This window comes from Salvelinus namaycush, chromosome 31 (assembly GCF_016432855.1).
Source record: "Salvelinus namaycush isolate Seneca chromosome 31, SaNama_1.0, whole genome shotgun sequence".
Classification (NCBI taxonomy): domain Eukaryota; kingdom Metazoa; phylum Chordata; class Actinopteri; order Salmoniformes; family Salmonidae; genus Salvelinus; species Salvelinus namaycush.
In genome coordinates this window covers 20,788,187-20,810,429 of record NC_052337.1, presented here as the reverse complement: position 1 = coordinate 20,810,429, position 22,243 = coordinate 20,788,187, and the positions used below count along the sequence as shown (strand labels likewise).

The window sequence follows — 22,243 nt, the reverse complement described above, 5'->3', positions numbered from 1 at the left end:
CGTACTACTAAGCTGTTTTTTCAACCCACAATGGCGGAAGGAGGAGAAGATATCGATTTGGTCGAGGATATAATTATAACGCCATTCTCAAGACGAACTTTTCAAGAAAAGTTAGACATTGTAAGGAGAGGTCGCCCGACGCCACAAAGCCTGTCACAGGCGGGAAAGGGCTTCGTTCGCTCGCCACTTTCAAAGTTTCAACTACGAGCGCTGTCAATGGCTCACAGGCTCCTTGGCTCCGAGAAGCACTGTAAACTGTACTGCTGGGAATGCCTATTATTTGCAAGTGATCGATTTGGTTTTTGGAGCCACACTGGCTTTGCAAACTTGAGTTGTCTAACCAAGGCAGCAACGAGACACCAAAGTACGGCTGGGCACTAACAAGCAATGGTGCTTTTGAAAACTTTTGGGGACACCGGAGTGGATCTACAGCTCAAAGAACAAGCGCGCAGGGCAACGGAGCTGCACAATGAAAAGGTGAAGGGAATTATTGAAAAGACTCATTGATTGTGTCATGTTTTTGGGTAAACACTGTTTACCCAAAAATGTCAATTTGTCAATTTCAAGGTGACGCAACGCCTGGTTATACTGCGTTTCTGTCTAAATGTATAGTGTCTAGAGCCATGGCATCATAATGATGGTAATAAGAGGTGGATTAATTCGGGTGGGACTGTGTAGTACCTCACTGAAGGCCCAGGCCCCAGGCCCACTGCACGCCACTGCCATTAGTGGAATTCCCATGAGAGAGTAACGGTTAATGTGATTGGATGTTAATTATTTGACTAGGCTACCTGTATTTGACATTGTGTTGTTATTTCGCTGAACACTAGATGGTTTCATTTTATTTTTGGCAGTGAAACGAGGCTACTCAGGTTAGAAAAAAACCACACACAAATGTATAGCCCCGTTGGAAAATAGAAATTAATCACATTTTTATTTGGCGTACCCCCGACGGCATTGCCCTCCTACCCCCAGTTTGGGAATACCTGCTGTAGAGCATATTCTGTTTCCAAAATGTGTCAAAGTTACCTATGAAAGTTATGCCAACATAGCTACAGTAGTCTTTTAGCCAAGTGTGACATGCCAGTAGCCTGCTGAATATTTCACAGACGTGGCCCAGTGATGGCATCTGTCCTGAATTAATTTGCCGCTTTTTGGAGTGGGAATCAATTATTTAAAATCAATTTTCAGTAGTTCCAAGCTAGCGTTCCTAATGTCGTCTGACCCCTCATGGACTATGACAGCGTGAGCCCCCAGTGATGTGATGCTTCCTAAGGCTTTAGGAAAACACTACAACGTTATCCATTAATGTCAATGTGGTTTTGCTTTCCTGCTGAGACTAAGGGTCTGGTTGCCTCGGAGCTTGATGTTGACCAAGAGGCCCTAGCAAGAAGAGCGGCTGTTACTCCAAGGGAAACCACTGAACACACTGCTGCCTGCCAATATGCAACATTCTTCATTTTGATATTTGAAATATTTTGATAAAGATGTTCCTCACTAATTTACTTGCTGTTTCCACATAATTCTTGTGCTTATTGGTTATTTTGTAATCTCACTTTTCCCGCAAATTAACGCGCTGCCACAGTCCCCGTTAGAAAACCTCGTCTCAGATTGCAATCTACATATATCATGATATTGAAAACATGTTGTTTTTCCTAAAGTTACCTCTCTTTGAATGATGAAATTCTACAATAGAAAATAGGTATTTTAATTGTCTGGTTAAAGTCCTTGAATTGACCTATTGAATGGATTTATTGACGAAGTGAATTGACCTATTCCATTACTTTATGCCAATGTTAAATTTAATTGAACGCTATAAACCAATGTAATCTATAACATTTAAATATAACATTTAAAATAATGAATTGTACTATTTCAATAAGGGACATAGACACATGATTAGAAACGTGCAATGTAATTTGTCCTATATAGGTTTCAAAGCAGATAATATTGGAGAATGACATCAAGACCATTGCACTGAGACAGCCATACCTTTTTGGCAAGATACCATCATCGTGTTTCATCCGATGCACTCTGACATAGTCTTGGCATTTTCAGCAAATATCACCTGTTTTTTCATTCAAAACCAGAAGTAGCAATAATATTAATGACTGACAAAATCCAAGTTCCTGTCGATTCTTGACATTGGCGTGTAGGTAAGATTATTTGTACGCATGCGTGACAATCTACTGCTCACTCTGGTTCGAACGATAACTGTTGGTCTTCACACAATACCCGTAGTTAGCGAATGTCTTCTGCCTGCAAGCATGTTAGCTGTGAATGTAACCGCCGACATGGTTTAGCAACATTACTGTTTAATAATTAAGCGACAAAAATAGTTTTGTGTAGTTTCAGTCCTTGGGATAGGATAGTATAAATGCCTCGTTATGCTCAACTCGTGATGGGCCCCGCGGGAAGTGGAAAGGTAAGTTAACTAGCTAGCTAGCTAATGTTGTTAGCTAGCCACAACACTTTGAAACGTTACTGTTAGCTTCAGTGGGTAGCTAGTAGCTAGCTAACGTTAAGTGTTTGCTGTTTGTTCCATGTCATTCCAAAATGTAGCTAAATGAGCAGTGCTAGGCTATGTTTTACAATTAAATGCAATTCACATATTAAAATAGTTAGCGCTTGCTAGTTTAGTTGCAACATCCAAGGTCTGAGCTACATGCACTGCCATTGACCATGACTTGTCAGTGTCAGAAATGCAGTTCCAGCACTTTTCTAATGTGCTTGTACTGTAGATGTTGCTTGATTTATCCTATTAAAAGTTATCATATCATCACGTATGTTTTTGCCACAGGTATTTCAGTCCGCTGTGGTTTATATCTCCCCTCCTCTCTGTAGAGTACCTACTGCTCTACACTGATCCAGCATGCAGAAGCCATAAACCGCTCTGTACAGGTGGTCAACCTAGACCCAGCCGCTGAACACTTTGATTACCCGGTCATGGCAGGTAAAACACATCTCTGAGGAGTTCTGTGATAGTCTTGTTTCTATTACAGTGAGTGGTGTAACGGATGTGAAATGGCTAGCTAGTTAGCGGGTACGCGCTAATAGCGTTTCAATCAGTTACGTCACTTGCTCTGAAACCTAGAAGTAGTGTTTCCCCTTGCTCTGCAAGGGCTGCGGCTTTTGTGGAGCGATGGGTAACGATGCTTCGTGGGCGTCAGTTGTTGATGTGTGCAGAAGGTCCCTGGTTCGCGCCCGTGTCGGGGCGAGGGGACGGTCTAAAGTTATACTGTTACAGTGGCACTGACTGGCTGTTTTTCTACCCTCAGATATCCGGGAGCTGATTATGGTGGATGACGTGATGGAGGATGAGTCACTGAGGTTCGGCCCAAATGGAGGGCTGGTGTTCTGCATGGAGTACTTTGCCAACAACTTTGACTGGCTGGAGGAGAGCCTGGGCCACGTGGAGGATGACTACATACTGTTTGACTGTCCTGGTAAAGTGCTATTCATAGAGAGGAGCAAGGAACATGACTTTGACGTAAATGATGATGGATCTGATTTTGATGTTGAATGTGATGATGATAGTTGTTGAGAAGTTTGTGCTGATGTTGTAGTGAGAGTGGTATTGACTAAAATTATGACGGGGTTGGTGATGTCTGCAGGTCAAATAGAGCTCTACACACACCTCCCTGTGATGAGGCAACTCGTAGAGCAGCTCCAGCAATGGGAATTCCGTGTTTGTGGCGTCTTCCTGGTAGACTCGCAGTTCATGGTGGAGACCTTCAAGGTAATATGGCCACTATTAATTAACACACCTTATTCCTGATCATGCTGCCTTTTACTCTGTCAATAATATGCTCTGACAGTAGTATTTGAAGTTAATTGCAAAACAATTTTCTCCCATCCCAGTTCATATCTGGTATCATGGCTGCTTTGAGTGCCATGGTGTCTTTGGAGATTCCAACAGTCAACATAATGACTAAAATGGACCTGCTGAGTCCCAAGGCCAAAAAGGAAATTGAAAAGTAGGTGCCGGAATGAAATAATCCCTCCTTTTTATGTGTGTATCTGTCACCGTGGTCTTTGTTTATCTGATTTTGTGTGTGTCTGGCTCTGAATGCATCCTATGCACATGCTTAGCGGACCTGTATTGGCTGACACTGACAGATCTCACTCTCTCCATGCAGATACCTGGACCCAGACATGTACTCAATGATGGAGGACAACTCTGTCACCATTAGGAGCAAGAAGTTCAAGAAGCTGACCAAAGCCATCTGTGGCTTGGTAAGTTCCTGCTGTGCACACAGCCACGCTCAGAGAAAAGGCAGCAATGGTGTTAATGATTTGAATGATTTCTCAATTTGGAATTCATTAAAAATATATATATGTTTGTTTGTTTTTGAGATTGATGACTACAGCATGGTGAGATTCCTGCCATTTGACCGCACAGATGAGGAAGGCATCAACATAGTGCTTCAGCACATTGACTTTTCCATACAATACGGAGAAGACTTGGAGTTCAAGGAGCCAAAGGTAAATGCATAAAAATCCACTATGTGGACTGAAACGTATGCCTAGTGCTTAACTATAATCCTGCTTTGGGAAGTAATGTACTACATTTTTAAGTATACTAATACTAAGTGCTCTCCAACTACTTAAAACCTTTCACTCACTTTACGTTTTTCTGTCCTTAGGAGCCTGAGGAGGAGCCTGACAACACAAATTATGATGATTTATTTCAGGACAAAGTAGAGGACTGAGAGGTGACATAAGAGGCCCAGAAAGAAAAGAAGAACATTTGATGGTCAGAGGGAAATGTTAATTGCAGTATCATGCCACCTAATTATTTATTTATAGACTTAATATGTCTGTTTTAAAAATGTTAGTTATCATTTTAAGATTGTGTTTAGTGTATTGTGACCCTGATATTGTACCCCCCCCCCCAGTTGAATATTTGGATTATATTTTTCGAATAAAAACTATTGTAAAACAAAGTTTTCACAAGTATTGCTATGAAAATGTTAAATTGGCACCACCCTGTGGCCATTCAAATATTCTACACACCGCATCTATCTACTTCCTGTAATTCTGTTGGGTCTAACAGGCGGAAGCAGTGTTCTGGCAAACGATACATTTTTATTTTGCTGGGTTAAAAGATTGACATTTATTTCTCAAAATGCCGGTAAGTAAATTACAATATTATGACCACCTCTTAAATGAACAACCTTTATCAAGTGTGTAGCAATACTGAAATGTGATTATTTGTATGATAATTGTGCATGTATCCACCCTAATGACGTACAGACAGAATTGCTAGCTATTGGTGATGCCTTTGCCTCCCCAGAAGAAGTTGGCTACGTAATTTGATGTACATTATTGCATGATAGCGAGACAGTAGTTGCCAATTTAAATGAAAACTAGCAAATTAACATGTTAGCGCTTGCAGCTAATATGGCTAGCTTCTAAATTAGCTAGCTAATCTGCTCTTGTAACTACTAGTATTATTGACAGAAGCACTGGCTTCTCATCTTGTTTATTTTTTATTTTATTTAACTAGGCAAGACAGTTAAGAACACATTCTTAATCTCACGAAAGGGCTATTATACTATACAAACATCAACTTTTTCAATTTGCTTCGCAGGCGTACCACTCTGGCTTGATGGATGGGGACACCAAGATGGTGGGGAACATGGCTATGCTGCCACTAAAAACCCAGTTCAAGGGCCCTGCAGCAAAAGAGAGTACGTTTCAGCTTGCAAACTCGTACCATCCACACATGGTGTTTAGAAAATAGCCTACAATAATGGACAAAGTTCATGTGTGATACAAAAAGTATTCTGTGATTTATAATTAAGCTATCCATACTCTTTCAACCTGCACATCAGTTTTTTTCATTCGCTTCTGACTTTGGTTGCCTGGTGGTGCATGTTTCTTCCTTATTTGGTGTCATGAGTCAGTCGCGTGGTTATTCTCTTTATTTTGAAGAACTTGTCCATCATTCCCTAACTTCCTGTATACTCAATACTCTTGTTATTTCAGCCAAAGATTCTGACATCATTGACGAGGCCATCTACTATTTCAAAGCCAACGTCTTCTTTAAGAATTATGAAATCAAGGTAAGGGAAAACTGAATTATTTTATTGTCTGAGTAAAATGGTGACTGTAAAAGTAATTAAGTGACTTTTTTATTTTTTTACAGTACCTACCCTTTAGGCCTCTTGCTACAGTGCTATGGCCCTAGTTTTTCAACATGCCCCAGCCTGCCTCTGTTTTGCCGATATTGTATTGGCAATATTCAATCTTCTCATAGCTCTGTTAGCATTCTAACCAATGCTGCCCATAAGTTGGATGGTGACTGAATCTAGGCTCTTGCATACACCTATTCATGTTATCAGATAACAGATAGACTGAAGTCAGTAGTAATGAGAATACAAAAGGCTTGGTGTATTCCTGGAGTTAACAACCTGTCCCCCTTCCCAGAACGAGGCAGACAGGACACTGATCTACGTCACCCTTTACATTTCTGAATGTCTGAAGAAGCTACAGAAGGTAACTGAATTTGATTTGATTGCCAACATGATTTTCTAATAAACTAAATGGCTAATTAATCCAAATAACCCCTCCCTAAGTTAAAGAATGTTAGGTCCTCAGAATAATGCAAAGAAATACATTTGTATTGTGAACTCCCCTCCCAAATTCGTTGTGTTTGCAGTGCAGCTCCAGGGGTCAGGGAGAGAAGGAAATGTACACTCTGGGCATCACTAACTTTCCCATCCCTGGAGAACCTGGCTTCCCTCTCAACGCCATGTATGCAAAGCCCAGCAACAAGCAGGAAGAGGGTAAGGATCATTAGCACAAGTCCTTGCAGGATGAGATGTGGGAATGCCAGTAGTACGTTAATCACTTATTTGGTCTCTGGTTGTCTCTGATCAGAGACCATGAGGGCGTACCTGCAGCAGATCCGCCAAGAGACGGGGCTGAGGCTGTGTGACCGTGTGTTTGACCCCCAGACAGACAAACCCAGCAAGGTGACTGTAATATTTGACTTTCCTATCTGTCACACTAAATCCCAATAACATTGATAATAAAGTGAAATTGCAGATGACTTAATTGGACTGTGACCTCTTTTCTTTTTCAGTGGTGGATGTGCTTTGTCAAGAAACAGTTCATGAACAAAAGCCTTTCAGCTCCTGGACAGTAGACAACTCAGGACTGCTGGAGGTTATTTTAAACGAATGCGAGGCAGATGGATTTTACACTGAATAAGAAGAGTACATGGACGTGCTATTGTTGTTTCATTGGTCATGTTAAGCTGGTGCTTGATGTGTCCCTGTCGATCTTTGACAAAATGTAAGAACAGCATTGTATTTTTCTTGTTAATTGTGTAAATCAACATGAAGATGATATTTTCAAAACTTTATTGGGCTCAAGTTATAGACATTAACTGTGGGTGTAAATGCCACAACTCATGTTAGCCTTCACATCACACAGGTGAATGGGTAGAACTATACGTTTTATTTCTTGTTCTAACAATCCATCACCACTTCCATTAGATATTTTACATTACACTTACGCAAAAAGCACCTCTTGGGTTCGAAATTGTTGCGGATGGCCAGTCTAATCCACTTGCACAGGATAAAATGAGTAAACTTTCACACAAAACAGAGCCAAATCTAAAATAAGATTACTTTTCTGTGTACATGTTAACGTGACCAAAGCTAAAATGATTCACTCACAAGAATAGACAATCTAAGCTATAACAGCAAGGAGAATTCACCCTTAAGTACAACTAATTTGATACAGTACATATTTACAAAAAAATAAAATTAGAGATGATCTTTATTACAAAAAAATATTCTCTGTTCATCGTGCTAATGTTTTTGGTTTATCCCCAAAAATATATTGATCAAACGCAGATGTTGACATCACTGGAGACAGTTTCCTTTGCTTACAGGGAAACAACTTAAGGCAGAGTGTACTGACCCCTTTGAAAGGACTTTGCAGAACACGAGGGGATGGGCTTCCAGAGGTATAGAACGGGCAACAATCTCTTCAAATACTCCAAAATTGCATAAGAGACAAGTCTAAAATAGATGGCTCAGTGGCAGGTTGAAAATAAAGAATAAGCTCATCAAAACAAAAACCACACATCTTGAATTGTCATTATCTAAATAAATAAGTATAAGGTGAGAGAACTGGACAATAACCATGAGGGGGATATTTACTTGACCCTATTTACACAACTAAAAAGGGCTGGCTTTTTATTCCACATCTTAAGAGCAGAACACTGGTGCAAAAGTCTTTATTGAAGAGTGACATGATGTATCCGCCATGGTAAAAATTTCAGCTAAAAAAGAAAGAACAGTTAGCTTGCAGACATAAAATATAACAGACAATCAAAGGAGCATCAAGACTGACTAGGAAACACATAATGGAAGATTATTTAGTGACCAACCAAGGCACTGAATGGGTCTCACTTTCTGCAACATGAGTGTGAGATTATAGCTGTGTGGATCCAGAAAGGGACTCACTGGGTTTGTGTCGAGGGGTCCTAGTCAAACGCCATCTCCTGACTCTTTCGTACACAGCGAGCCACCTTCCTCTTGAACTCTCCGCAAGGATCCTCTCGCCATTCCTTCTGCAGGGCACAATACAACTGTACATCAAAACCCTGGGTTTAACAATCACTACAATCAACTAAATGGTGGTGTATCCCTCACCACTACCAAATATCAAGACATATCATGAGCAGTGAAATTTCACATTGAGACCATAAAAACAAACTAGCACCATAACTTCAGCTTTTTCTAACTGAATGGAATGCATATTTCCCCCGTCTGTGAGGATGTATGTTTGAATTTATGGGACTTAACGGCTGCGTCCACGTTGGCGGGTGAGTCGCCGTTCGGGTCAGCCAGCATGGAGATGACACTGATCATGATGGTCTCTACAGTGTGGATGGGCAGCCAGCGCTCCTCAGGCTTCTCATAGCCAAACTTGTCCTCTCCGGGCTCATGCAGAATGGAGATACACACGTCACCATTCTTTGCCACTGAGAGAGAGAGGAGAGGGGGAGGACAGGAATCAACCTGTGCTGACCAGCTGACAAACACAGATCTTTAGCTAGATGTATAGCACGTAAAACAAAAATAAAGACAAACTCAATGTCAAATACATTCTTCTGTACGGATCTGAAACATGGATAACTACTACGAACATGCTCAACAAACTAAAGTCATTCATTAACCACCGTCTTAGACGACTTCTGGGAGTCCACTGGCCAGACTGCATCAGCAACATCAGGCTGTGGGAAATTAAAAAAACAGGTCCCAATAGAAGCACAACTTAAGAGGTGGAAGCGGTGCTGGATAGGACAGACTAAGAAGAAACAATAAATCAACCACAAAACAGGCCCTAACATGGAACCCACAAGGCAAACGCTAACGAGGAAGACCGAAAACCACCTAGAGACCAAGCACAGAGCAGATGGTCTGACATCGCTAGGCCTAGAGAGGATAGCACATTTTATTTTTAACCTTCATTTCACCAGGCAAGTCAAAGAACAAATTCTTATTTACAATGACAGCCTAGCAAGAGGCCTATGGGGACGGACTGGGATAAACAATTTAAATGTAGGACAAAACACACATCACAAGAGACACCACAACATAAAGAGAGACCTAAGACAACACAACATGGCAGCACAAACATTGTTAGGCACAGACAACAGCACAAAATTGTAGAGACAAAAACACATGACGCAGCCACAAGTGTCAGTAAGAGTGTGGAGATGGAGATAAAACTGTCCAGTTTGAGTGTTTCTTTGCAGCTCGTTGCTGTGGCTAGCTGTAGGGAACTGAAAAGAGGAGCGATCCAGGGATGTGACTGTCAGAATGGGTGCTGTATGTGGAAGATGAGGGTTGCTGTAGGTATCTCAGACAGGGGGAGTGAGGCCCAAGAGGGTTTTTATAAATAAGCATCAACCAGTGGGTCTTGCACCGGTATACAGAGGGCCAGTTTACAGAGGAGTACAGAGTGCAGTGATGTGTCCATTGGTGGAAAATCTGATGGCCGAAGAGTAAAGAACACCTAGCTGCTCAAGAGCACCCGTACCTGCCGATCTATAAATTATGTGTCCACAATCTAGAATCTAAATCTGGGTTAGTTTGGCAGCTGGGGTGAAAGTGGAGCGAGCACAGAAAGGGATGGAAGCATTCCACGATGGCCTATGTTCCACAAGGAATACAAAGGCCTAAGTAAGTAAGAATAGCACATGAAACCAATTACCATTGGGATGCCATATTTCTGTGATGAACTTCATCTTCGGGGGCCTATGAGGGTAGTCATGGGGAAAGGTCAGGTAGGCTTTAAAGAAACCACCCTCACTGTAAAGAGAAGATGAGAAAATCTGTCAAATCAGTTGGACGGTAGCTAAGTAGGCAAATGACTTTTCCAAACACACGAGGTTAGTAAAACACACTCACAATAATGTATCTTGAGGGCCAATAACGACCACCTCCCACTGATGGATGTCATCATCGTCTATGAGACCGGCAGAAAATCCCTCAACGGGGTTCTTGTTGAGCTCTAAAAAGATTAAACAAACACGCTGAAGTTACCCAATACCCCAGCCTTGAAAATGTGCTTTACTTGTAACGTTAACCATGCGTGTTGTCAAGCTTTTCTCAAACATCCTACTGGAATTCAACTAACTTCGTTAGTTAACTAACGCGGACCAGTTACAATGGAAGTGTATTTAGTTTGAGACAGCTGGCTTTGAAGTGACGTACCTGGTACACTACTCCACAAGCCTTAGCAAAATAGCTACTAACGTGTTAACGTTACTATCAATGTTGTGTTTCGCTAGTTAACTAGCGCTACAAGCAAAGAAGTGGTATGTCACGCGTTAGCTAGCTAAACATTTATCAGCTGTGAATTTGCATTGCGTAGCTACTAGCCGTAAATAGCTAACTAAGTTGACATATTCAATACAAGCAAAACAAACCTAATTCGATTACAAGTGATTAGCCACTAACGTTAGGTAGAAAGTTAATGATAAAAAACGTGGTAGTTTAACGTTAAGTTAGCTAACGGTTGTGTAGCGAGCTATTTTACCTGCCAGTTGTTTTCGAAGCAGCAGTGATGATTGATCAGTCATTTTATGTGGATTAGTTGCGCTAACTATATAGACAACGACCTGACCTGCCTCTAACATAAAATATAACACAACAAAGAATTAGAGAGATACCTAACTACAGTAGCCTGCTTCCGATGTTAGAATAAGGCCTATTTGGTTGATCGTTTCACGCAGGGATGCACAGCTTGTTACACGGCTAGGCTAGCAAAAAGCCCCAAACAAACACCGCATGCGCCTTGCTCGTATTCTTCTTCGAGGTTTATTGTCAGACTACACTCATTAGATAGATGTATTGCCGCCACCTATTCTACGAGGTAGTAAAAATACCCCAGAAACAAAATATGTTTTGGATGAACAAATTCATACTAATTACCAAAAACAAAAAAACACTAAGCAAATGCACGCTACATTTCAAACAAAACACTGTACTCCTTCAGTAGGATTTAAATGCCTATTCAGATCCATTCACAGCACAGTAACCTCTTCATTCAGTAGTCAGTGTAACATTTCGGCTGTAAAGACCCAGAAATCTATTTGCCGTTTTCACAACGATGTCAAGCTTCTTAGATTTTTGATTAGTTTGACTAGTGCAATTTATCGCTTGCACTATAAACGCAACAAAGTCCACCTTCACTGTTCGTGTGTCGGGATCCTTCTCCTGCATGGCATTCACTGCAGATGTGGGACATCCACTATCATCTCTACTCTACTCACTCATTCAGCAATTTTCACTGTCTCTACATAGAAAACCTGCTTGATAGTCCTGATCCTAGCTACTGCGACCGTCATCCTTACAGGGCACTCCGGGGACTTGGGAACGTGATTCCCATCACAACTACAGAAACATGCTTAATCTGACTCTTCAACTACTACATATTTATCTATTAACACTTTCCACGTGTCCAATGTTTTACATTTGTACCACTGCAGCAATTTCTGTACATAGGGTCTCACAGCATATTTCACATACCCAACTTTTACATAAATCGGGAGAACCACTTCATCAAACGACAGTAAAACCGATAGGCTTAGTTCCTTCTTTCCGTCTATCAGTCGATTTAAGCGACGTGCATCTACCACTCCTGTAATGTTATCCCCAAACCACACAGCCTCTATGTCCAACGTGAAACAAAAGATAACACCTTTAACCGGTGCCCTACTCTGAAACGCCAAGAAGAAGTTTCTTCATGGAACATTACCTTCTTTATATCTTGAAATTATAACATGCCAATGGATACATTATACTCAACCAAAAATATAAATGCAACGTAAAGTGTTGGCCCCATGTTTCATGAGCTGAAATAAAAGATACCATACATTTTCCATACACACAAAAAGCTTATTTCTCTCAAATTTTGTGCACAAATTTGTTTACATCCCTGTCAGTGAGCATTTCTCCTTTGCCGAGATAATCCATCCACCTGACAGTTGTGGCATATCAAGAAACTGACTAAACAGCATGGTCATTACACAGGTGCACCTTGTGCTAGGGGCAATAAAAGGCCACTCTAAAATGTGTTTTTCTCACACAACCCAATGCCACAGATGTCTCAAGTTTTGAAGGAGCATGCCATTGGCATGCTGACTGCAGGAATGTCCACCAGAGCTGTTTCCAGAGAATTTAATGTTCATTTCTCTACCGTAGGCCACCTCCAACTTAATTTTAGAGAATTTGGAAGTATGTCCAACTGGCCTCACAACCGCCAACCACATGTAACCACGCCAGCCCAGGACCTCCACTTCCGGCTTCTTCACCTGCAGGATGGTCTGGGACCAGCCACCTGGACAGCTGATGAAATTGTGAGTTTGCACAAGCGAAGAATTTCTGCACAAACTGTCAAAAACCACCTCAGGGAAGCTCATCTGTGTGCTCGTCGTCCTCACCAGGGTCTTGACCTGACTGCAGTTTGGCGTCGTAACCCACTTTAGTGGGCAAATGCTCACCTTCGATGGCTACTGGAGCAGTGTTCTTTTTATGGATGAATCCTGGTTTCAACTGTACCGAGCAGATGGCAAACAGCGTAGCGTGTATGGCGTTGTGTGGACAAACAGTTTGCTGATATAAATGTTGTGAACAGAGATCCCCATGGTGGCAGTTGGGTTATGGTATGGGCAGCCATGAGCTACGGACAACAAACACAATTGCATTGTATCAATGGCAATTTGAATGCACAGAGATACCGTGATGAGATCCTGAGGCCCATTGTCATGCCATTCAGCATGATAATGCATGGCCCATGTCACAAGGATCTGTACAGAATTCCTGGAAGCTGAAAATGTCCCAGTTTTTCCATGGACTGCATACTCACCAGACATGTCACCCATTGAGCATGTTTGAGATGCTCTGGATCGACAACATTGTTCAAGTTCCAGCCAATATCCAGGAACTTCACACAGCCATTGAAGAGTGGGAAAATATTCTACAGGCCAGGTCACACCAAATACTGACTGGTTTTCTGATCCATACAGCTACCTTTTTTTTTTTAAGGTTCTTGTGACCAACTGTTCTATATCTGTATTTCTAGTCATGTGAAATCCATTGATTAGTGTCTAATTTATTTATTTCAATTGACTGATTTCCTTATATGAACTGTAAGTCAGTAAAATCTTTAAAATTGTTGTTTCTATTTTTATTCAGTATACAATAATGTTATAAGTATAGAAGTAGCTAGACTAACATCCTTTCAATTACATTTCGTCAACCATTTTGAAAAGAAGGTCGACGACATCCGATCCTCGTTTGCTAAGTCAAACGACACCGCTGGTTCTGCTCACACTGCCCTACCCTGTGCTCTGACCTCTTTCTCCCCTCTCTCTCCAGATGAAATCTCGCGTCTTGTGACGGCCGGCCGCCCAACAACCTGCCCGCTTGACCCCATCCCCTCCTCTCTTCTCCAGACCATTTCCGGAGACCTTCTCCCTTACCTCACCTCGCTCATCAACTCATCCTTGACCGCTGGCTACGTCCCTTCCGTCTTCAAGAGAGCGAGAGTTGCACCCCTCCTGAAAAAACCTACACTCGATCCCTCCGATGTCAACAACTACAGACCAGTATCCCTTCTTTCTTTTCTCTCCAAAACTCTTGAACGTGCCGTCCTTGGCCAGCTCTCCTGCTATCTCTCTCAGAATGACCTTCTTGATCCAAATCAGTCAGGTTTCAAGACTAGTCATTCAACTGAGACTGCTCTTCTCTGTGTCACGGAGGCGCTCCGCACTGCTAAAGCTAACTCTGCTCTCATCCTTCTAGACCTATCGGCTGCCTTTGATACTGTGAACCATCAGATCCTCCTCTCCACCCTCTCCGAGTTGGGCATCTCCGGCGCGGCCCACGCTTGGATTGCGTCCTACCTGACAGGTCGCTCCTACCAGGTGGCGTGGCGAGAATCTGTCTCCGCACCACGTGCTCTCACCACTGGTGTCCCCCAGGGCTCTGTTCTAGGCCCTCTCCTATTCTCGCTATACACCAAGTCACTTGGCTCTGTCATATCCTCACATGGTCTCTCCTATCATTGCTATGCAGACGACACACAATTAATCTTCTCCTTTCCCCCTTCTGATAACCAGGTGGCGAATCGCATCTCTGCATGTCTGGCAGACATATCAGTGTGGATGACGGATCACCACCTCAAGCTGAACCTCGGCAAGACGGAGCTGCTCTTCCTCCCGGGGAAGGACTGCCCGTTCCATGATCTCGCCATCACGGTTGACAACTCCATTGTGTCCTCCTCCCAGAGCGCTAAGAACCTTGGCGTGATCCTGGACAACACCCTGTCGTTCTCAACTAACATCAAGGCGGTGACCCGTTCCTGTAGGTTCATGCTCTACAACATTCGCAGAGTACGACCCTGCCTCACACAGGAAGCGGCGCAGGTCCTAATCCAGGCACTTGTCATCTCCCGTCTGGATTACTGCAACTCGCTGTTGGCTGGGCTCCCTGCCTGTGCCATTAAACCCCTACAACTCATCCAGAACGCCGCAGCCCGTCTGGTGTTCAACCTTCCCAAGTTCTCTCACGTCACCCCGCTCCTCCGCTCTCTCCACTGGCTTCCAGTTGAAGCTCGCATCCGCTACAAGACCATGGTGCTTGCCTACGGAGCTGCGAGGGGAACGGCACCTCCGTACCTTCAGGCTCTGATCAGGCCCTACACCCAAACAAGGGCACTGCGTTCATCCACCTCTGGCCTGCTCGCCTCCCTACCTCTGAGGAAGTACAGTTCCCGCTCAGCCCAGTCAAAACTGTTCGCTGCTCTGGCACCCCAATGGTGGAACAAACTCCCTCACGACGCCAGGTCAGCGGAGTCAATCACCACCTTCCGGAGACACCTGAAACCCCACCTCTTTAAGGAATACCTAGGATAGGATAAAGTAACCCTTCTAACCCCCCCCCCCCCCCTTAAAAGAGTTAGATGCACTATTGTAAAGTGGTTGTTCCACTGGATATCATAAGGTGAATGCACCAATTTGTAAGTCGCTCTGGATAAGAGCGTCTGCTAAATGACTTAAATGTAAATGTACATTTCAGAGAGTTTGCTGCACACCTCCAGAAGTATAACATTGTAACTTCAACTTCCTAGAATATAAAACAATCAAATTAACCACATGCACTAATAAAACAAATAATAACTTAATTTCTTGCACAATTTTATTATTTTAAACCCAAAAATGATACATCACACAGACATTTAAATGTGTATAGTTCTTAATCTTCTACAGGCTTAAATGTACAACAGTCAGAGATATACAGTGAGCTCCAAAAGTACAGTGACACATTTGTTGTTTTGGCTCTGTACTCCAGAACTTTGGATTTGAAATGATACAATGACTGAGGTTAAAGTGCAGACTGTCAGCTTCCATTTGAGGGTATTAACCGTTTAGAAATTACATCACTTTTTGTACATTGTCTCCCCATTTTAGGGGACCAAAAGTATTGGGACAAATTGACTTATGTGTATTAAAGTAGTCAAAAGTGTAGTATTTGGTCCCATATTCCTAGAACGCAATGATTACATCAAGTTTGTGACTCTACAAACTTGTGGATTTGTTGTTTGATTATTTTGTGCCCAATAGAAATTAATGCTAAATTATGTTTTGTGTAATTTGAGTCACTTTTATTTGACATTTGTGCATCTGTAACTTTCCCACTCATCATTATTCAGGAGTATCCATAATCATAGTAGCATCCACATGAATGTAGAAGTGTTCAGAATATATTCTATTCTTATTTACAATAAAAGTGACTCCAAAATGACAATACATTATTTACCATTTCTAATCGGGCACAAAATAATCTGAAACACAACCAAAACAAACAGCAAATGCGTCCAACAAGTTTGTAGACTCACACACTTGACGTAATCCCGGTGTGCTAGGAATATGGGACCAACTAACAAAACGTTTGACTACTTTAATATACGTATAAGTGGCACCTTAATTGGGGAGAATGGGCTGGAGCGGAATTAGTGGACTGGTATCAAATACATTAAACACATGGTTTCCATGTGTTTGATGCCATTCCATTTGCTCTGTTTCGGCTATTATTATGAGTTGTTCTCCCCTCAGCAGCCTCCTGTGAATTTTGTCCCAATACTTTTGGTCCTCTAAAATGTACAAAAAGTGCTGTAATTTCTAAACGGTTCATTGACACGATATAGATGAAAATACCCTCAAATTAAAGCTGACAGTCTGCACTTTAACCTTGTAGTCATTGTATAATTTCAAATCCCCCCCAAAAAGTGTCACTACCCCAATACTTTTGGAGCTCACTGTAACTCTGACTAAAATCTAGAATTTACTGTAGGGAAACGTAGTATTTGTTCTAATACTATTCTTTGGAAAGATGTGCGTGTGGGGGGATTCTGTCCATGCTTTGTAATATAAACACATTCAGGGCAATAACTTACTTTAGAATTCTTATTTACAAGTGATACAGAGTCTGAGATAGTAAGGTAAATTAGCAGTGTGGAACAAACTTGCAGGTATACTGCATTTATAAAGCATAGAAGCAAAAACTGCAAACCTCTCAAGTTGTATGGCAAAACCTTGTTTTTTCAGTGATATCGGTTATGAAAGTGGGCGTGTATTTTTAGTGTCACCTAAGCATTGGCGTGCAGATCAAGCTTTTACGTCATGGGCTTTTTCAATTAACCACCTTCTAAGTTGTAATTCTTCTACAGAGTGATATATTTGACATTTATGTGGCTTTAGGTTACTAATCGTAAGAAACAAAACAAAAAAGTGACACATGCATAAAAAGCTTAAAGGTCTACCATTGCCTTGCTACCAGCCACTCGTTGAACATTTCCCACTTTATACTAGCTGATCAGTAGGAATCACACTGGGTGACAAGAAGCATATGGGTCACTAGACATGACATAATCTGGAATGTGTATAATATAAACTAGACATTAATGCATTGACATACGCTGTATGCAAATGAAACATTTCAGAGTAAGAAAAAATTAAATTTTTACTGACTGGTGAAAGGAAAAGGCAAGAAAGCATCTATGGGGAAACCAAAATATTCAGACAATCTTCACAGGGGAAAATGCTCCCTTCCTCATACTGCTCTACCCATGACGAACAAGGCGATTAGGTCGGATCCATAGCTCGATATGCAACAGAGCTGCAGGACTGCTCTCGTTTCTGTTAGTTCCCTGTAGTGAGGAAATATAAAAGCTATTCACTCTTTCACAAACACTGTTTCACACAAATGCATACACGAAACACGCAAGCTTCTTGGAGTGGGTAGAAGTTGCTTCTAACCACTGGTCCATTGCACTGTCAGATATATTGTCAGATATTTTATCTATCCCCAAATTGTTATTGCTGGGGTTACAATGATGTGGTCCTAGAGCTGTGGTTAGGGAAACATCCACCCACCTCAGGCAAAACTCTTTCCAGCAAATATAAATTTAACAACCGATACACTACAATTTGATAAACTCCAAGCATCAGTCCTCATTTTGGCTACTGTGAAAGGAAACAAACACACTCAATACAACAAATATTTTTTCAGTGTACAAATGTAGCGTTTTTTTGGGGGGGGGGGGGGGGGGGGGGTGGTCTTTTCTCAAAGGCACCTTTCAAAATTTAATAGCTTATGACATTTCCCTGTCAAGATTCAGACACCCATCACACTTAGACATCTGACTATGAATAAACCTAAAACAAAACCGCCTAAAACTACAATAAAACCCATAGAAATGACTCTATATAAACTGAAATCTCTCCTAATATGTACATGAAAAACGGAACATATAATGTTTCATGTACATCTTATAAGTCACCTTCACTCTTCTTTCTGTACAGTACTGATAAACCTCAACACAGTGCTATAACACCAGTAATCAATCACTGGTGTAGTCCAGTCACAGGGGCTGCTACTCTACTGCCAACATGTCTTACAAACTGATTGTGATTTCTGTACTCCGATAAGAAGTTTGAATGGGAAAATATGCAATAAATAAAGCTCAACTAAATCTCACGTGTTTGGTCAGAGATCAGTGCAAATTGGTTTATTTTTCAATTCAAGCAATATCCATTTGTCTGATTGGTCTACAAAGTGCTATTCCTGGTCTTTACTGGTTAAAATAACAATATTTGCTACAAACTTCAGGAAATATTAATAAGACGATCCATCTCAAGCACTCAGACTAAAAAGCTCAATGGGGTTTATGCAGTTCCAGCTGTTCTTCCACCATGGCAGCCATATCAAACAATTTGGTCAAAAGGAAATGCTCAGTGAGGTCCATTTCCTGTCAAGGCCCAGAAGTGGCACATACAGCAATTCTCTCTACATTCTCCTGTTTATGGTAAAAAAAATCTATCTGCTGGGTCCAAAAGGGCAACATTCTCATTCTTAATACGGCAAAATTAGCGTCAACAAATTGTCACAGACAGGGATGAATAAAGTACAATACTTCTGTAACAGCACCTTTATATGGTTCTATCACAGGAATGTACATTAAGCTGGGTCAATAACAACACACAACATTTTTTTCTCCACACACAGGCCTGTGGGCTGTGACAGGCCATACAATTGTGTTAACGCTCTTTTAAACCCTCCTGGTTTCCTTGAAAACGACAAAAAAAATCTAAATCTATGTAAACCATCAAAGAAACCAAAAAGAGGCAAACAGATGGTTGACAAGTTAAGCCCACTCACTGTAATATCCGCTATACTATTGTCCACACATCACCATTACAAGCCAAACTAAAAATAGCACAACTATTCTCGATGGCCCGCGTAGGGGTTGAGATGAACATTTTTACACAGAGTAACTTCTTATCGAGTGATACCTCATGTCTTAAGAGGAGTGAGGGTCTATTTGTGATTGCTTAGCGCTGAATTATTGACAGGATCAAATGGAGCGTGCCTGTGACTGCAGTAGAATCCTCCGGCAGACTGCTTGGCTGTGATTGCTCAGGGCAGCGTTACTGACGGTAAGAGGCTGTGTGTATGGGACACTGCACAGAAATGAATAGCTAACACACTCAGTCCGTGTAGTGGGGTCCTGTCTGACACACGGAGGAGTGTGTAGTGGCCTTCTCACAAGCCCTTCATCTCCAACATCAACCAGGCAGTCACAGGCTCCACTGTGAGTATGAGAGACCAGCTTCACCAGTCCCAAGCATACCCAGTCCAGGCCCTTCATAACACACACACACACACACACACACCCCACTGGCTGGCATCTCCATGGAAACTAGAGGGTGGAGGGAGGATACTGAGTTGGTAGGGAGGGGGTCAGGTTAAATGGGCATGGTGGTGTCTGTCCAGAATGACTGACATCATAGTTTAGCAGCATCCATGGGTGCTGAGCAGAGTCCTCAGACGCAGAGCCCTGACTGTAGTGCTGTGAGGCGACGCTCGATGCACTCCTTACCTGCAGAGAGAGAACGGGGGGGATGGGGGTTTAGAAGCAGTAGTAATCAATGGATATGGTCAAAGGGACAAGTCACTGAGCTAAGTAAACAACAGTATTCTTCCAACACTATTTAGTGTGAAATTGCATTCCTGTAGTCATGGAAATAAAATGGTGTTCTATGAAGATATATGTTCCTTTATTATTTCCCCCTAACCCTATCACCCCTCCCGATTGGAGAAAACTAATGGACAACAATACTTAGGCTTCTACTTCCAGCTATACATACATTTTACAGACACAGTATATTTAAGCAATAAGGCACGAGGTGTGGTATATGGCCAATATACCATGGCTGTTCTTATGCACACCGAAGCGCGGAGTGCCTGGACACAGACCTTAGTCGTGGTATATTGGCCATATATCACAAACCCCACCGAGGTGCCTTATTGGTATTATAAACTGGTTACCAACGTAATTAGAGCAGTAAAAATAAATGTTTTGTCATACCCATGGTATACGGTCTGATTATAAACCAACCAGTTTATAATTTACATTCGTTCTCTTTTGTTTATTTTAATCCCATCCTTCAGCTACCCTCAACCCCTCCCATCTATCTCTGAAGACCATCCAGTTTTGATTTCTAGCTGCCATATATTTTTTCCACTGTGATGTTTCACAAAAGTTCTGAACCTTCCTATTCTCATAGTTTCTACAGATTGTAAATTAAAAATACACATTTTTGCTAAGAGTATTTTGCTACCCCAGTTCTAGGTAAGGGGTTGTGGTGAGAGATGAGAGGTGACTTGCATTTGCTAACGCTGAGGATGTCTTCGTGCTCGGTGAGGAGCAGGGACAGGCCCTCCATCAGCAGCAGGGCCTTGTGGTAGCGCTGCACCGACGCCTCCCCCTGGTGGAACATCTCATCCAGAGCAGCAGCCTGCACCTGGGGAGAGACAGAGGGGGAGACAGAGGGGGAGGGGAGACAGAGGGGGAGGGGAGACGGAGAGGGGGAGGGGAGACAGAGGGGGAGGGGAGACAGAGGGGGAGGGGAGACAGAGGGGGAGGGGAGACAGAGGGGGAGGGGAGACAGAGGGGGGGGGGAGACAGAGGGGGGGGGGAGACAGAGGGGGGGGGGAGACAGAGGGGGGGGGGGAGACAGAGGGGGGGAGACAGAGGGCAAAGTCAGAGAGGAGAGAGGAATAATGCCACGATAAAGGTTTGTAAATGGGTTTGAATACAAGGGATTCCATTTGGAAGTATGGGTGAATAATAGCAAAGATCTTAATCATACTCCTTCTTATCAGGTTAACTCAAATATCACTTTATGACAGCTACACACTACATGCACGTGGCTGATGAAAACATGTAGCTATGTAAATGGTGAAACGAGTCAACCACAAGCCTAGTAGAGGGTGAAGAAGCGATCAGATGCTGAGATGACAGAAACGGTGTTGAGCTGAACACAGTGTCTCCCTCACCATCTGAACGGTGTTGAGCTGAACACAGTGTCTCCCTCACCATCTGAACGGTGTTGAGCTGAACACAGTGTCTCCCTCACCATCTGAACGGTGTTGAGCTGAACACAGTGTCTCCCTCACCATCTGAACGGTGTTGAGCTGAACACAGTGTCTCCCTCACCATCTGAACGGTGTTGAGCTGAACACAGTGTCTCCCTCACCATCTGAACGGTGTTGAGCTGAACACAGTGTCTCCCTCACCATCTGAACGGTGTTGAGCTGAACACAGTGTCTCCCTCACCATCTGAACGGTGTTGAGCTGAACACAGTGTCTCCCTCACCATCTGAACAGTGTTGAGCTGAACACAGTGTCTCCCTCACCATCTGAACGGTGTTGAGCTGAACACAGTGTCTCCCTCACCATCTGAACGGTGTTGAGCTGAACACAGTGTCTCCCTCACCATCTGAACGGTGTTGAGCTGAACACAGTGTCTCCCTCACCATCTGAACGGTGTTGAGCTGAACACAGTGTCTCCCTCACCATCTGAACGGTGTTGAGCTGAACACAGTGTCTCCCTCACCATCTGAACGGTGTTGAGCTGAACACAGTATCTCCCTCACCATCTGAACGGTGTTGAGCTGAACACAGTGTCTCCCTCACCATCTGAACGGTGTTGAGCTGAACACAGTATCTCCCTCACCATCTGAATGGTGTTGAGCTGAACACAGTGTCTCCCTCACCATCTGAACTGTGTTGAGCTGAACAGTGTCTCCCTCACCATCTGAACGGTGTTGAGCTGAACACAGTATTCTCCCTCACCATCTGAACG

General features: G+C 42.7%; 4 protein-coding genes across 15 annotated transcripts in view; 2 read left to right on the top strand and 2 right to left on the bottom strand.

The window, feature by feature from the left end:
• The first annotated feature begins 2,192 nt into the window (after positions 1-2,192).
• LOC120025878 (GPN-loop GTPase 3-like) lies at positions 2,193-4,943 on the top strand. Of its 2 annotated transcripts, none has more exons than XM_038970587.1 (8): positions 2,193-2,425; positions 2,845-2,953; positions 3,279-3,446; positions 3,615-3,739; positions 3,862-3,977; positions 4,140-4,236; positions 4,357-4,485; positions 4,647-4,943. In XM_038970587.1, the coding sequence occupies exons 1-8, from the start codon at positions 2,378-2,380 to the stop codon at positions 4,710-4,712; spliced, it is 858 nt and encodes a 285-aa protein (XP_038826515.1). In that variant the 5' UTR covers positions 2,193-2,377; the 3' UTR covers positions 4,713-4,943. The 2 variants fall into 2 exon arrangements, with proteins under 2 accessions (XP_038826515.1, XP_038826516.1); XM_038970588.1 differs by having other exon boundaries at positions 2,801-2,953.
• Positions 4,944-5,024: 81 nt separating this feature from the next.
• LOC120025754 (actin-related protein 2/3 complex subunit 3-B) lies at positions 5,025-7,370 on the top strand. Its single transcript, XM_038970367.1, has 7 exons — positions 5,025-5,134; positions 5,594-5,693; positions 5,992-6,068; positions 6,433-6,501; positions 6,665-6,791; positions 6,886-6,980; positions 7,091-7,370. Exons 1-7 carry the CDS (start codon positions 5,129-5,131, stop codon positions 7,151-7,153), a joined length of 537 nt encoding a protein of 178 aa, XP_038826295.1. The 5' UTR covers positions 5,025-5,128; the 3' UTR covers positions 7,154-7,370.
• On the bottom strand, positions 7,356-11,315 carry LOC120025753 (ubiquitin-conjugating enzyme E2 G1-like). The gene is made up of 6 exons (XM_038970366.1): positions 11,068-11,315; positions 10,437-10,539; positions 10,240-10,337; positions 8,826-9,004; positions 8,484-8,590; positions 7,356-8,299 (listed from the first exon to the last, which is right to left on the bottom strand). Exons 1-5 carry the CDS (start codon positions 11,165-11,167, stop codon positions 8,504-8,506), a joined length of 567 nt encoding a protein of 188 aa, XP_038826294.1. The 5' UTR covers positions 11,168-11,315; the 3' UTR covers positions 7,356-8,299; positions 8,484-8,503.
• Positions 11,316-17,382: 6,067 nt separating this feature from the next.
• LOC120025438 (serine/threonine-protein kinase ULK1-like) overlaps positions 17,383-22,243 on the bottom strand; it is a 35,693-nt gene continuing 30,832 nt past the window's right edge. For 10 of the 11 annotated variants that reach the window (XR_005473014.1, XM_038969973.1, XM_038969967.1 and 7 more), the window contains 2 exons: positions 20,764-20,899; positions 17,383-19,974 (listed from right to left, as the gene is read on the bottom strand). Coding sequence is in view for 10 of the 11 variants with exons in the window: in XM_038969973.1 (XP_038825901.1) it covers positions 19,919-19,974; positions 20,764-20,899 (192 nt within the window). In the remaining variant the exon portion in view is untranslated. The remainder of the gene's footprint in view (positions 19,975-20,763; positions 20,900-22,243) is intronic. The other variant, XM_038969969.1, reaches the window with a different exon arrangement.